This window comes from Amblyraja radiata, chromosome 32, assembly GCF_010909765.2.
Source record: "Amblyraja radiata isolate CabotCenter1 chromosome 32, sAmbRad1.1.pri, whole genome shotgun sequence".
In the NCBI taxonomy this organism is placed as follows: Eukaryota; Metazoa; Chordata; class Chondrichthyes; order Rajiformes; family Rajidae; genus Amblyraja; species Amblyraja radiata.
In genome coordinates, this window is record NC_045987.1 from 10,409,109 (window position 1) to 10,426,102 (window position 16,994).

The 16,994-nt window shown below is 38.0% G+C and overlaps 1 protein-coding gene across 1 annotated transcript; it reads left to right on the plus strand.

Annotated features, from left to right (window-relative positions):
- Positions 1-1,153: 1,153 nt before the first annotated feature.
- LOC116990865 (torsin-1A-like) lies at positions 1,154-11,712 on the plus strand. Its single transcript, XM_033048944.1, has 5 exons — positions 1,154-1,451; positions 5,775-6,040; positions 7,881-8,056; positions 9,911-10,038; positions 11,388-11,712. The coding sequence occupies exons 1-5, from the start codon at positions 1,259-1,261 to the stop codon at positions 11,630-11,632; spliced, it is 1,008 nt and encodes a 335-aa protein (XP_032904835.1). The 5' UTR covers positions 1,154-1,258; the 3' UTR covers positions 11,633-11,712.
- The last annotated feature ends 5,282 nt before the right edge of the window (positions 11,713-16,994 follow it).

The window sequence follows — 16,994 nt, forward strand, 5'->3', positions numbered from 1 at the left end:
ATGCTCATGGAATAAAACCATCCTTAAGTTATACATCTTTTGTAAATCTTGCTCAAAACAAATTTAATTTTGTGAAATTCTTCAATTAGATAACCCCACCATTACAGGCAGATCTCATTCCACTCTCTGGGTATTGGGAAGACCAGACCCCTTTTTATTTGTGGAGAACCAACTCCATAGAAAATAGAAAATAAGCACAAAAACATTCAGTAACATTCCAGGGCTAGAGCAACTGGAATCTTCATATTGCTATTATTTTCCCAAATACTGCAATTGTGAACAGTGTGATTACATCAGTGTGATTAGATGAATGAATTACAGAGTGCAAGTGTAATACAAAATCAACTCAAACACAGCAGATGAGCCATTTAAAAAGAAATGATTTAAAAAACATTAAAAAAGAAATTTACCAGTCAAAATTTATAAACATTTTATTCTTTAACAAGAATTAACAGAATTATGAATCTAACCCTATATCACGCACAAAAACTGTTCCCCCGCAACTTTGATTACCCTGCGAGTCGGGTCGGGTAGGTTCTGGTTAATACAAAATCAACTCAAACACAACTTATGAGCCATTTAAAAAGAAATGATTTAAAAAAACATTAAAAAAGACAATTACCAGAGTCAAATTTTATTCTTGACAAGAATTAACCGAATTATGAACTAACAGAATTATGAATCTAACCCTATATCACACACAAACTGCTCCACCGCAACGTTAATTACACTGCGAGTCGGGTAGGTTCCGGTTACTAAAATGGGCGGGGGGAAATGCCCAGGATCCGCTCCGTAGCGTACTACACGTCAGCCCATTACATTTCGCAGAAGTGGCCTATCTTGCTCCGTTATAAGATCTTTGGGCAACACTGGTAGATGTGGACGGCATGGTCAAAGACCAAAGTGAAGATACGAGAGCGGAGGCGGAAGCAAAGATCCGATCTTTGGCCGGAAGCAAGATGGCGGAGGCTGGTTGCTAAAATGGGTCCTATAATCGCCCATGAATCTGCGCATGATCGTACTACGTGTTTTGCGTAGGAGCAGGCCATCTTGCTCCGCTATAAGATCTTTGTTCCTGCGTGTGTGGATGCCCCTCACAAACATGTCTGGCTGAGGGGTTCGGGCGGGAAAGGTCAGAGGGGCGGATGTGACGCTGCCTGCTCTTCCGCCGGGTTGTCAGGGTTCGCTGGCCGCTGCGCTGAGGCGGGGTCTTGTGCCTCGTCGCCTGTTAGGGGGCGGCCGCCAGGAAACCGAAAACATGAAGGTGATGGTCCGGGCTGTACTGCTCGTGCTCTTGTCCACCCCTTTTCTGGCGGCCATGGAGCCCATCAGTATGGGCATCGCAGTCGGCGTGGCCACCGCTCTGACCGGCCTCTTAACCACCTTCCCCAAACTGTACTGCAAGTTCCAGGAGTGTTGTGAGGACGAGTGGGTGAAACTCAACCTGACAGGTAAATGGTGACATCTCACCGCCACGTTAACATACACCGGCTATTTATTTGTGCTGCATCCACAGGACTTTTGCATGCAGATTGCACAGGCCACCTTGCAACACGTCTGCTCTCCCCAGTGTAGTTGTGACAATGAACAATGCACAACACATATTTGCTGATGGGAATTACAATGCAAATTCAGATTTGGATACAAATCCAGTAATAACTTGGCCCTAAATAATAGGGAGAAGCAATTGTTTTTTTAATCTTAACTTTATTTGTCTCTTTTGATGGATGGAGAGTGAAATGTGGTCATTGAAATAGTGTTGTTTCTATAATAATGTAATAAATAGATAAAACAGTACACCACAGGAAGCCTCGCATAAATTGATATACGTTTATTAGTCTCTCCTGACCTCCAACACTCAAAGAACATAGAACAATACAGCACAAGAACAGGCCCTGCAGCCCACAATATCGGTGCTGAACATTGATGCTGGGCTAAAATTAATCTCTGCCTGCACGTAACCCATATCCCTCCATTCCCTGCAAATCCATGCGCCTGTCCAATTGCTACGTTCTGGCTGTGATCCTCATTTATTTCTCTGAGACGGTGGTTCTAGTTATCAGTCATTCTAAAATGAGATTGTACTTCCACATCCTGTGGTTGTTGCCTGTATGGAGTTTGCGTGTTCTCCCTGCGACTGCTTCGGTTTCTTCCCACATTCGAAAGACGTGCCGGTTTGTAGGTTAATTGGCTTCTGTAAATTGCCCCTATAGTGTAGGATGCAAAAGTGGGGTAACATAGAATTAGTGTACAGGTGATTGATGGTCAACATGGACTTGGTGGACCAAAATATGCTGTATCTCTAAAACTAATACTAAAAACTCTGCAATTAAGATGTTCAAATCATTTACTTTCCCAATTGCTGGTACTCACTTATTTACATTTATTTACACATTTAAATGAACCAATGTGTCAAGATTACACTGTACATCACTATTTACCAATCTCAATGTTTAAAATATTTGTTTTTATATCTCCTATCAAAGAGAATGAATTCCCTTTGCCCCCTGTTTCCAAGTCATGTCATTTGTCCATATCTATCATGATTTTGAACTCCTCTTTACATTGAAACATCCACCTCTATCAGTATTATCAATAAACTTCTAAACCATCTAAACCAATCAACATGTTGTTCTATTCTTTACTCGCATATTTTGTTTTAGCTTCATACAGTCTCTTAATCTAATTTGTAATATAAATCATGAAGGGTCAACACTGATTCCTGTCACAGCCCAGCAGCAGGAATCTGCCTGCATTGAAGATTCCAGATATGGGGATAGAAGACTTGCCAGGACTTGCCTGGACTGGAATCTGGAGTGACACAAGTAAATGAATGAGGTTTTTCTAAGGATATTAGATGAAGTAGGACAGATGATGAAACAAAGATGGAAGTAGGCGGTCTTTATTTTTTTATTTATTTTATTTATTAGAAGTAGACATATTATAAAATGTAGTTACATATTATAGTAAAAAAGAACTTTTCATATACATCAGTCATACATTATTAAAATTTTCCATTATCAATTACTTCTACTTCTAGTATTTTTATTTTTTATGGAAAGCGAGAAAAAGAGAGGGTAGAAAGTTACAAATAAAAAAGAAAGCAAAAAAAAAAAGACACAACAGAAAAACAAGGGAGGTGGAATGGGTTACCTGTAATACATCAATGGAGATAGGTTCGTAGGTTATAAAGTATAGCTTTTCATCTGTTCCTGAGTTCAAGTTTCAGCTGGGTCCTCGTGCTGTGCCAATCTATCCCTTCAGATAGTTAATGAATGGAGCCCAAATTTTATGGAAAAGATCTTGTTTGTCCATTAAGACAAGTCTAATTCTTTCTAAGTATAGGGTCTCCGACATTTCCGTAATCCACATTTTAATTGTGGGGGTTGTAGGGCCTTTCCAAAATTTTAATATTATTTTTTTTTCGGTTATTATACTGTAATTGAGGACGTTTCTTTGGTTTGTTGTGAGTTTTAAGCTTTGTTCTGATATTCCAAGTATTATTAATTTTGTGTCTGGGTCCAGTTTTGTATTAATAACTTCTGAAGTTATTTCAAAAATATCTGTCCAGAAATGTTTAAGTTTTATACAGTTTGCAAACGTATGTGTTAAATTAGCCTCTAAATGTAGACATTTATCACAAATAGGAGAGATTTGTGGGAAGATTCTATTTAGTTTTATTTTAGAGAAGTGTAGTCTATGTAAGACCTTGAATTGTATTAAAGTATGTCTGGCATTTAATGAACATTGATGTATTTGTTGTAAACTTTCGTCCCACATATCTTTCGTGATAGGATGACCGATTTCATTTTCCCATTTGTATCTATATGGTTCGGTCGGTGGTACCTCATTATTTAGTAGGGTGTTATAAATATAAGCTATTAGTTTTTCAGTATTAGGATGCTTGTTCAGACATTCATCAAGAATTTCTGATTCCCTATTCCTGTAAACTTGTGTATTAGATTTAACATAATCTCTAATTTGTAGATATCTGAAGAAATTATTTGAGTGCAGTCCATAATTCTGTTGTAACTCTTGAAATGAAAGAAAAGTACCTTTCCCATAAAGATGTCCTATATTTTTGATTCCATGATTTTTCCATTGTGTGAAACCTTTGTCCATAAAGTATGATTTGAATAAAGGATTATTTACAATGGGAAGGCAGAGTGGTATATTATTCAATTTTAAATCTTTTTTTATTTGTTTCCAAATTCGTATTCCACTATGTATTATGGGGTTTTCTTTATAAGTTTTTTTGTGCAGTTTTGTGGGGGCAAATATGATCGGTCCAATTTCAAAAGGTAGACAGTCTTCCTTTTCCATCATTAGCCAATCTGGTTGTTGATCCATTTCTTCCAGCCAAAAATTCATGTTTTTAATATGGACTGCCCAAAAATAAAATAAGAAATTTGGCAAAGCCAGACCTCCATTTATCTTTGATTTACATAAATGTTTTTTACTTATTCTATGATTCTTATAATCCCAGACAAAACTTGTAACAATGGAATCGACTTTTTTGAAAAAGGTTTTTGGGATATATACCGGAATTAATTGAAGTAGGTACAGCAGTTGCGGTAAAAAAATCATTTTTATAGCATTAATTCTCCCAAGCATTGAAATGGGGAGTGTTTTCCAGTATTGAATATTCTTATGTAGTTTATTCAGTAAGGGTGGGAAATTTAGTTTAAATAAAGAGGTATATGTCTTAGTTACATAGATTCCTAAGTATTTAAATTTATCTTTAACTATTTTAAAAGGGGATTGTTGTATTGTATGCAAATTGAATTTTGTTATTGGCATGATTTCGCTTTTATTCCAATTGATTCTATATCCCGAAAACTGACCAAATTGAGTTATTAGATTTAATAGGTTTGGAATACTAGTTTCTAATTTTGTAATATATATTAGTATATCATCTGCATATAAGGAGATTTTATTCCTTGTGTCTCTAGTATTGTATCCAAATATTCCTGGATTGTTTCTAACGCTTTCTGCTAGGGGTTCGATTGCAAGAGCAAATAATAGTGGGGATAGTGAGCATCCTTGTCTACAGCCTCTAGAGAGATTAAATTTAGTTGATAACATTTTGTTTGTTAATATTCTAGCTGTTGGGTTAGAATATAACAATTTAACCCATGTACAGTACTTCTCTCCTAGTTGGAATTGTAGGCGGTCTTTATGACGTTAGGAATGTCAAAAACATTTACAGGGTAAGAAAAGAAGCAAATTTAAGACGTTAAGGAATGGCAGATGTGTAACTGAGTACAGAAACAGTCCGAGGTCAGAAATTAGACATTTTCACTCTTATGATTGCTTTTTTAATGTACTGCACTTGGTCCAATGCACTTCACATTAATATGGTGCTTTCATTTTTAAGCATTGAATCGCTGGAAAATTATCCTTGGGCTATTTCAAAGTGGTTCATCAACCAATGAAGTATAGCCTCTATTATAAACCTGCTTCATATGCCAGCCAATTGGTGTAGAGTAAGTGTGCACCAAAGAACATCATAACTCGATCATTGCTTAAGGGTAGACATTGGCCAGGACACAAGGGATAATTCCCCCTTTCCTCATGCTTTGGGATCTGTGATGTCCACATTAGAAAGCAAAGTGCCTCCGCTTTATGTACTGATGGAGAGGCAATATCTCCAAATGTTTAACATCCCTTCAGCTATGCACTAAAAATGTGGAACATGTGTGTAACAGTTAAACTGCATTTTAAGGAATTTTGTTCTTTGTGTGATAATCTGAACCTTTTATTTCCATAACCAGGTTTGAAGATGGACTTGGATAACAAACTATTTGGACAACATATTGCCAAGCAAGCTGTTTTGAAGGCTGTTAATGGTTTCATCACAAATCCAAACCCTAAAAAACCTCTAGCTTTGTCTCTACATGGCTGGACCGGGACAGGCAAAAACCTAATTAGTAAAATAATAGCTGAGAACATTTACACGAATGGACTGCAGAGTGCATATGTTCATCAGTTTATCTCTACTTTGCACTTCCCTCACCCTGAATATCTCAGCCACTATAAGGTAACATCAGAGTATGGGTACATTTTAAATTGTTAGATGGGATATTTTGTGTGGGGCAATGCTCCTCGCAGTTAAAGAATCAAAACGTGAAGGGTAGCATAGAGAGTATTGGATATCAGCAGTGAGTTATGCATTTTAATTAAGGTGTTCAGAAGGATTATAAATGAAACGATGGAAATTTGGTGCATGGTGAATGCTGTGTTTTAAACATGCAGTTTAAAAAGTTTCTTTATAAAATAATGGATCACCAAGTGAATTATGGTTTTAATCTAATTGTAGACTTTTGGTGAATGCATAAGAAAAAATATAAGTAGTTAAACAACCTCCAAACCTTGAGATTAAAGTGGTGCATGAAAATCAGTTCTTTGTATTTAATGTTTCATTATATAAATTAAAACAATACTGATTATTTGCTTCTACTCTTCTCCTGCATGTCATCACAATAGCTTCATTGTAATGTGCCTTTTTAACGTAGTATAAAAGTCCGAAGACATTTGAGAGGATTGTTCTCAAACAAAGCAATTGTAATCATACATTGGGAAAAAATGCCCCCAAAAGTGACTTGGTGTGATTAACTGGGTGGTCATAAGATTACAGAAGATAAAACAAACGAGGCTGCCTGGGATATCCCACCCAACTGAACGTTGAGCTCTAAATACTCAGTGCAGATAACTTGGTAGCATACTCATTGAGGAATTGACAAATATGTCATCAATTTTGTTTTGGTCAATTGATAGGACTTAATCATAAAAAGCTATAGTGCCAACACTTAACAAGACTTTCCTTATGCTAGATTTAAGGCAATTATTGAAAATCATTCACGAGGGACTATCACAGTGCTAGAAAATGAGCCAATTTTATTACAAGCAATAAATGTAGCATTGATGAAAATAAAAGTTCTTTCATTTAAAAAAAAATCATAACACATTGAGGCCACCCACCCTTACATTGGGAGAATCAATAATGCAGATTGGTGCCTTTGAGTTGGGCAGGACAGATAAGCTTCATATACTGATAAATTGGCTATGTTTGATGATCTGACTCATTTCTGATGCCTGACTGGTATCAGGGAGAATAACCTGTTACACATGTAATGTAGGTACATTCTGAGAGCTATTGGAACTGGTACGGTGCTTTGGAGATAGACCTTGGCAGATGTAGGAAAGAAAATTGGGAATGGGTATCACATCAAATCAGACCATTTGCCATCCAAATAATGATTCTGGTTACATCGCCGAGTACTTCTGCTTAAATTTGTAATTCATGTGAAGTTTATTGACTTGAGTGCATATGTATTTACATCCTTAAAAATGGCTGCCCCACAGCTAAAGGATTTGTGGAATAAATTGTTCTTTAGTCTCTTCATGGAAATGGCATCAACGACAACAGAGATCCTTATAAGAAGCAGCAATATCCAAATCCAAGTATAAACATGTATTTGAGACATTCTATATGTGAGAGTTGGTGATTCAAGTGGAGATAATATTTGTTTTTCTATTATGTGGTGAAACAGGCAGAATCGACCAAACTAAGCCTCTTCTGAACTTAAATTTCTTGCTTCACCAGACAGCTACATAACAATACGTGCATATCAAGTGTCAAATTTACTCGTCTTCAACAGCCAACCAATTATTTATAGTGACTTTTGTTCTTGCCATAACGAGGCAAAGTCCTGTAATATCATCAACCCTGACTTGGGGATAATATATAATCATCTCAGTGATGCTGTATGAAACAGTGTTTGTGTTGAGAATAGGTGTGTTTGGGGATTTGTGGTGGTGGGGTGAAGAGTTGTTGCTTCTGTGAATATATTTCATACAAAATAAATGTCTATCCTTAGGAGCAGCTGCAGAAATGGATCCGTGGTAATGTGTCCACGTGTGACAGGTCCATGTTCATTTTTGATGAAATGGACAAGATGCAAGCAGGCCTTATTGATGCCATTAAGCCTTATTTGGAGTACTATGATAACATTGATGGAGTGGTGTACCGGAAGGCGATTTTCATTTTTCTGAGGTAAAAGATATATTTATAGTGAATCACATGAACAAAGTCTATCATCAACTTTAAGGAATAAAGATACTGAATTTGAAATAGAAATGTAATTGGGCACATTATTTTATTGACAATTATTGCACATTTACTGAAGGCTTTGTAATATATTGTAAATGCTATTGAAATTATAATGGAGGGAATAAATGTAATGCACGATCAGTCATTGTAGAACAACAGACAACAAAGCAAACAGTGGTCTAAGAGCTGAGCAACAACTGAAGCATGCCATTTTACATGATGTTCAATTTAAACCTCAAGACCTATATTTGTGTTTGTTCATAAGTTCTAGGAGCAGAATTAGGCCATTCAGCCCATCAAGTCTACTCTGCCAGTACACAAAATTGCTGGAGAAACTCAGCGGGTGCAGCAGCATCTATGGAGCGAAGGAAATAGGCGACGTTTCGGGCCAAAACCCTTCTTCAGACTGATGGGGGGTGGGGGGGAGAAGGAAGGAAAAAGGGGAGGAGGAGGAGCCCGCTGGCGGGCAGATGGGAGGGTGGGAGGAGACAGCTAGAGGGTTAAGGAAGGGGAGGAGACAGCAAGGGATAGCAAAATTGGGAGAATTCAATGTTAAATGTGTACCGGAAGGCGAAGTCTACTCTGCCATTCAATCATGGCTGATCTATCTTTGCCTCTCAACCCCATTCTCCTGCCTTCTTCCCATAACCCCTTAACACCAAACAAGCCATCTTAAAGAATAAGAATTAACTTGCATTCATGTAATATCTTGTTATATAATACTGACCAGAATACTATACAGTCCATGAAATACCTTGGAAGTGGTAATTTCCATATTTCCTAATGGAAGGAGTTTATTTTAACCTATTGAACCTATGACCAGTCAGAACAGTCCCATTCTCCCCCCCCCCCCCCCACTAATTTTCCCTATTCACATACACTCTCATTAATTCCCTCCAGGTTCTACCACCCAACCCCACGCAAGGCTAATTAACCAACCATACAGCACTTTTTGGGGATGTGAGAGAAAATTTGAGACCCCAGTAAGAAACTCGTTGTTACAGGAAAGAATGTAAGCTCCACACAGTCAGCACCTAATCAAATTTGAACTTGGGCAACTGGCGCTGAAGCAGGAGCTCTCATATCTATGCCACTGTGCTGCCCATAGGAAGCAGGCCAGCTGATCAGAGCACAACAGCTCCCACAAACACATTCGATAATGTCAGATAATTTCTGTGCCTGAAATTGATTGTGGGATTTGTATTGGTCAGGACACGGGAGGGAGCCTCCCTGGTCTTCTGCAAAATAACACAATAGAATATTCGACAATCAGCTTGGAGGGCATATTTAACATTTTATTTTAAAGAAGATATCTCTAACTGTTCCATCACTTCATCAGTACTACAGTGAGATGCCATCAGAGATTTCATGATAAATTCTGTGGAGCCTCATGATGGAGAAATGCTTGAGAAGGATGGGGTAGTTATGTTTTGTTGAGTTGAGGTGTATTAAAGCTCCAGTGGATACCCTTTGTGAATTGTCATAGAGCTGTACAGCATGAAACTGGTCTTTTGGTCCATCATGTCTAGTTGACCAAAGTTGGTATACAGGCCTGGTCCTGTTGGCCTGCATTTGGCCTGTAGCCCTCAAAAACCTTCCTATCCATATAGATGTCCAAATGCCTTTTAAAAGGCATAATTGTTTACACTTCTACAGCTTCCTCTGGCAGCTCATTCCAGACACAGACTATACTCCAAGTGAAAAATTTGCCCCATAAATCTCTCCCCTCTCACCTTAAGCCTATGGCAGCTAGTGTTTGGTTCTTTGTTATAAATCACTATTGTTTGTTGTGAACAGCAATGCCGGTGGAGAGAGGATTACTGAGATTGCACTGGACTTTTGGCACAGAGGAAGCAAAAGGGAGGAAATTCAATTGAAAGATCTTGACAGTAAACTGTCTATCGGAGTCTTCAATAACAAAAACAGTAAGTATGTATGCTAAATGTTGGCAGTTTGAAATGAGCTACACTGGTTCAACTTAGAATTATTGGAATCTTCTTTGTACAATTTAATTAATATATACTTTTTTGCTTAAAATGAGGAATGTGCAATGAAGAACACTGGAACAAAATATGCTCGCCAATTGGAAACCTGTACAATCATTGTGGCGGCACAGTGGCGCAGCAGCAATATTGCTGCCGTACAGTGCCAGAGACCTGGGTTTGATCCTCACTACGGGTGCTGTGTGTATGGAGTTTGTACATCCTCCCTGTGACGGTGTGGGTTTCCTCCCCCATTCCAAAGAGGTGCCGGTTTGTAGGTTAATTGGTTTCTGTAAATTGTCCCTAGAGTGGGATAGAACGGGTGTATGGGTGAGCGTTGGTCGGCGTGGACTGGCTGGGCCGAAAGGACTGTTTCCATGTTGTATCTCTAAACTAAATTAAACATCCTTGTCAATTTTATGAAGGCTCTGCTGGACGTTTTTGGACATTGTGACTTTGTTTATCTGTTCATATCTTTTTTCACTTCCATGAGTATTCTAGTTACCAGTGCACACCTATGGCATTCCTTATACAGGGATGACGGGCTCATGTTGGGAGCTGCATACATCTAATTCTATTCTGACATGCTTGCTGTTTGCATTTATGCGCTTTCCAGTATTGACTACTTGAGGGTAATCAAAGTGCTGAAAGTTCTTCTGAGGAAGGATCACTGACTGGAAATGTTGACTGGTTTATATTTCCACAGATAATGCTTGAGTTCTTCTAGCATCTCTGCTTTTGTTTCAGATTTACAGCATCTACAGTTTTATTGTTTTCCATCAAAGGTTACTGCACTGGCGGATTGCCGTTTCTTCTTGGAGTCTCCGGAGCACAGACATTTATTGCTAAGTTTCCACAATGTTTGGTTGAAGGCTAATTCAGTGCAGCAGGAGCTTGAAGCGTGTAAAATATTGAAAAGGCTTCACTTCTATAAAAATTGTTATCCAATAAAAGTTTGAAACGATAATAGCACAGGTGACCAAATGATTGGTCAATGAAGCATCTTAAAGACAGAGGTTAAGGGAAGGAACTGGAGGATGCTGATGCTGATAGCTGAACAAATGGTGGAATGATTATGCAGGACCAGAGCTGGTGATCTATAGAGATCCTGACGGATTTATGGTTTGGTCAAGATTACGTAGATTGTGATGTGTTTAGGGTAATGAAGAATTTTAATACCATGCAAATGGAAATGGTACAAAACCGAAGTTCAGATATGAATGGCTGTATGATTTTGACGCTTTGCCTGATGTGATCTTTGTAAACTAATGTATTTTTGTTTAATTGGATAGGTGGATTCTGGCACACCAGCCTCATTGATAGAAACGTGATTGACTACTTTATCCCATTCCTTCCTCTGGAATATAAACATGTCAAGTTGTGTGTCAAGGATGAACTGGTAGCCAGGGGTTATCAGGCGGATGAGGAAATTATTACTGCTGTAGCTGATGAAATGACATACTTCCCAGAAAATGAAAAGATCTATTCAGACAAAGGCTGCAAAACCGTAGCCACCAAGGTGGATTTTTACTTGTAGAATGTGTGTTTTTTTAATTGAATATATTTTGCTTTTCGACACTGGACACTTTTTTAATAAAAAAAATAAAATTAATGGGGTCATTGATTGCTGCAGTTGATGGATTTACCTGGGGATCGCGCTATTTCAATCTATCTGAATTTGTCAGTTTGTTCCTGTAGTGATTTTAAGCTGCTATTTAAAGATTGAGAATTTCATACATGTTTACATACATACAGTAGGGAAGTAATTAGTTGAAAATGATTGCATAGCTTGACAGATTGCATAGATTGAGCCACTGCACTTCTTTGAAAAATACACTTTTTGTATAATTTTAAAATTGAGTAAATGTTCTTGACGAATGAACCCTGCTAAGAAATCAGCAATGTATTATGTTCAAGTTTAATCCCACTGTCCCACTTAAAGAAATGACAAAGAGAAGAGACTAATTTATTTTGCAATGCACTAATGATCCATTCATGCACAAGGTACTCAATTTCTCCTTCGTCGCAAATGTGAAAAAGCATATTCAACATGGGATTTTTGTTCAACAATTTTCTTGTTTTGCGTTTACTGATATTTTTGTGTCAACATTTTTACAGGTCAAATCATGTAAAGTGTATTTTTTTTATATATAACTAAAGCCAGTTAAGATAGATACATTTCCCTAAAAAGGCAAATAGTGTCTGTTTTAGTAGGTATGTTGCAAAGCCTACCTGAAGCGTCGCTGAAAATCTGTCGCTGCGAGTGCGCGATTTTGGCGCCGTTTAGAGGGGGGCGGGTTTAAAATGCGATTTTCTCTAGGCTGTTCAAATCGAAGATGTTCAGCCTTGTAAAATATTAACGAAAAATCGCTGAAAGACCCCGTCGCAAAAGCTATTATTAGTTTTAAAGGCCTTGAATAATAGTTATAGTAGTTTAAAAATCAATCTCTAAACCCGCGACCACCAGCAACCGCAGGGTCTCATAAAGCAGACAACTGAAGGAAGGCTGTATATTTTTACATTAAAAAGGGCTTCTAAAGATCCCTTTATACAAAGTTTAATATTGCGAGTAGCTCATTTTGGGCCCATTATATCCCACAGTATTTTTCTCGGCATTTGGGGGCACAAATCTACCGCAATGTGAACGTTCTAAACCAGCGAGTTCACAGGATCCCACTAGACAGCTGATTTAAATGGGCATTTATTTACAGCAATTAAACACCAAATTCCTTCCATTTGGTCTATAAATTAATGTAAATGAGATTTTAAAATCATGTTTTATTGTGAATTATTTGTGAATATTATTTGGACATTTAGGCTATTTAAAAATGTTAATCATTTATTAAGAAATGGATAGATGTTTAGATCTAGTAATTGAAGTCTGAAATTAGCTACAATTAGGTAACTAACTAATTATATGCTTTAATTTCAGGTCATCCAAGTAAGATTATTTCATATTTGTTTCAGAATGCTTCAATCTATGATAACTGAAAATTTCATTCAGTTCTCTTAATTTTTAAGAAAGTTATGGGCTTTTGACTGTTCACGATCACAGCTTTTTTGTTATGTCCATAGAAAATCAATAGGGAACAAGATGCTCATTTCCGAGTATGAAAATGGCCATAACTTTTTAAATACTTGAGATATGAAAGTGAATTAGGTGTCAAATTAAACTTATTTTTATGCTTTATCTGATGGGATAAATTGCAGACTTAAAATCTAACTAGCAAATTTTGTAACATTGCTAGTTTTAGCAATTACTTTTACTATACAAAATATTTCATACAGATACCAGAATAATCTTATTACTTTGTTATAGTGTCCAGTTATGTGACAGGCTCATGATTAAAATAAATACATGTTACTTGGTAAAACATGAAAAGTCTGATATTTTAACTACATTTTTTCCACTGTAGAGAGGTTTTATTTTATTTTTTTAATTTCACCATGTGAAAATACATGTTATTTTCTCAGATTATTTTCAATTGGATTTTTTTTGTGAATTGCATTTCTAAAGCAATTTAGATCTAAAATAACTGGTGTTGGAACATTATATATTTACAGTGCACTGTAAAACAAGAATACATTAGTTTACAGACCCATAATTTATTTATTTGCCTCTGTACTCCACAATTTGAGATTTGTAATAGAAAAAATCACATGTGGTTCAAGTGCACATTGTCACATTTTAATAAAGGCCATTTTTACACATTTTGGTTTCACCATGTAGAAATTACAACAGTGCTTATACATAGTCTCCCCATGTCAGGACACCAAAATGTTTGGGACACAGCAATGTCATGTAAATGTTTAGTATTTTGTTGCATATACTTTGCATGCAGTGGCTGTTTGAAGTGTGCGATTCATGGACATCACCAGTTGCTGGGTATCTTCTCTGGTGATGCTCTGCAAGGCCTGTATTGCAGCCATCTTTAGCTTATCCTCGTTCTGGGGGCTAGTCCCCTTCAGTTTTCTCTTCAGCATATTAAAGTCATGCCCAATTGGGTTCAGATCGGGTGATATTTTAGCTGTGAAAAACTTCTTTGTTGCTTTAGCAGTATGTTTGGGATCATTGTCTTGCTGTAGAATGAACCGCCGGCCAATGAGTTTTGAGACATTTGTTTGAACTTGAGCAGACAGGTTATGTCGATAGACTTCAGAATTCATTATTCTACTTTGGCGAGTCGAGACGTTAAGGTGTGCAAGAATTCTTTATTTTGAAACGCAAACAACGTAGTCACCCGAGTCGAGATAGACAGCCAAATTTTAACGATGTGTAATCTATTCGGGTGGCGCTTGAATAAACGGTTACAGAAAAAATCCGCAACGAAGCTCCCGCGCTCATGTGACCGCTCCAGCCAAACGCGAGGGTTCGATATTAACAAGGCCACCACTAGGGGCCGCTACACTACTACCATCAGCAGTTGTATCATCAATGAAGATAAGTGAGCCAGTACTTTCAGCAGCCATACATACCCAGGCCATAATACTCCCACCACCGTGTTTCAGAGATGTTGGAAGATTGTGTGTTGTGTGTGACGGCTGATGGGGTGAAAAGCAAGGACTAGGGGGACTCTGTCCCTGTTGTGACAAGGCGGGAACTAACAGCGGAGATGAGGGGGAACGAGGAGACACGTATGAGGGCCTCATCAATGATGGAAGTGGGGAACCCCCGTTCCCTAAAGAATGAGGACATCTCAGATGTCCTGGAATGGAATCTCATCTTGGGCGCAGATGCAGCGTAGACAGAGGAATTGGGAGTAGGGGGATAGAGTCTTTGCAGGAAGTAGGGTGGGAAGAAGTGTAATCTAGATAGTTGTGGGAGTCAGTAGGTTTATAACAGGCAACAGTCAATAGTTCAAGAGGGGTGCACAGAACGAGGTGTCAGAGATGGTCCAAGTGAATTTGAGTATAGAATGGAAATTAGTGGTGAAGTTAATGAAGTCCTGGATGCTTCACTTTTAATACTTCTTGAGATAATCTTGCAGCTCTCTTAAAGCTGAGTCTCACGTTGCGAGTTGACACAAGAGGTACCCCGAGTGAAAGACTCGTGGTTGTGTACGAGATTGCAAGTGGATGATCAAGAGTTTAACCGAGTTCCCACGGGTATGACTAGTTTGCCGTTTACTTGTCATTTCTGCGATGTTCCAAGTTCGTCTCCCGAATTACTCTTGAGCCAATCTTGATTGAAGGTTTGTTTTAATAAGCAACAGTGTTATGTTTTAATAAGTAACAGTGTTAAAGAAGACCTCTCCATCCTGTGGCTTTGTTTTAAAGATAGAATTCAGCGCGGCCGCATCTATATATGTGACCTACAAAGGGAAAATGCGCACCATCCAGTGCCAGAGCAGTTATAGGGTGACTTCACGAAAGGTCACTGGAGCGTAGATCCGCACCTACGTGACCGAAAATTTTAACTGGAGTACATGCGTCACTTCCGGTACATGTTAGTGAATGGGAAAACACGCACTTTCACACCCGTTAAAAACATCGAAAACGGCCCATTTTTGAGCTGCAATTAACTGTACCAGTCGGGGTGACCGTGAGGAACAGCTACCTAAATTTACAGTCCAGAAAAAAGATATAAACTAAGGTAAATTCAAGAGGGGGCTGAAGGTGTCAAAACGGCGGAAGTTGTTCGCGGACATTTGCCGTGAAGATTTAAAGATGGAAAATATCGGGAATTATCGCGTTTGCTCGCTGCATTTCATCAAAAGTGGCATTATTGACTTTTTATCTTTATTCATTTGTTATATGAAAAGTATTAAAAGTTAAAAATCCGTCAGTAAAATTGCAAAATCGCCCATGGTTCTCAGGTGGGTTTTAACATGCAAAATGAAAACGCTTCTGAAGCTCCATTTGCCATTTAAATAATCGTAAACTATCAATGCGTTTTGAAATAAATGTTACTGAGATGCAAGCTAAGGAATGGGAACGCCATGCACGTGCAACAAGAAGAGAGTATTAAAGCAGATTTGGTTGTAGCTCAAGCATCTATAGCTCTGCAAGTTGATGGCGTTCTTGTGCACATTGTCTATCCTGCTCACAGTGGGTGCCCAAGCAGGATTGTTGACATCATTCCATGCTGCAGGCTTGTCTGTTATTAGATGATAAATAAATAAATAAGTAGTTTGGGTGATTGTGCAGGCTTTAAACAAGAAACATTGAGAAATATATTTTGGCAAATAATAAAATGTCCTGCTTTTGTCCAACTAACAGCTGACAATTATCCCATTTATCAATTTATTTCAAAACGCATTGATAGTTTACGATTATTTAAATGGTAAATGGAGCTTCAGAAGCGTTTTCATTTTGCATGTTAAAACCCACCTGAGAACTATGGGCGATTTTGCAATTTTACTGACGGATTTTTAACTTTTAATACTTTTCATATAACAAATGAATAAAGATAAAAAGTCAATAATGCCTTACTTTTATTGAAATGCAGCGAGCAAACGCGATAATTCCCGATATTTTCGATCTTTAAATCTCCACGGCAAATGTCCGATAACAACTTCCACCGTTTTGACACCTTCAGCTCCCTCTTGTATTTACCTTAGTTTCTATCTTTTTTCTGGGCTGTAAATTTAGGTAGCTGTTCCTCACGGTCACCCCGACTGGCACAGTTAATTGCAGCTCAAAACCTGGCCGTTTTTGATGTTTTTAACGGGTGTGAAAGTGCGTGTTTTCCCATTCTCTAAGATGTACCGGAAGTGACGCATGTACTCCAGTTAAAATTTTCGGTCACGTGGGTGACCTTTCGTGAAATAACCCTATACTTATGATTTGTTTCAAACACACAGGTTTGATATGTTTTAATTGAATTTACTGCCATGTCTACACACTGCGGGGAGACGGGAGATTAAATCTTTGAATGTGGACGGATGTGCACATCAGAT

Coding starts and splice junctions, on each gene's coding strand:
- LOC116990865 (XM_033048944.1), top strand. CDS start 1,259: ATGAAGGTGATGGTCCGGGCTGTACTGCTCGTGCTCTTGTCCACCCCT. Junction 1,452..5,774: donor GGTGAAACTCAACCTGACAG/GTAAATGGTGAC, acceptor TTCCATAACCAG/GTTTGAAGATGGACTTGGAT. Junction 10,039..11,387: donor AGTCTTCAATAACAAAAACA/GTAAGTATGTAT, acceptor TTAATTGGATAG/GTGGATTCTGGCACACCAGC.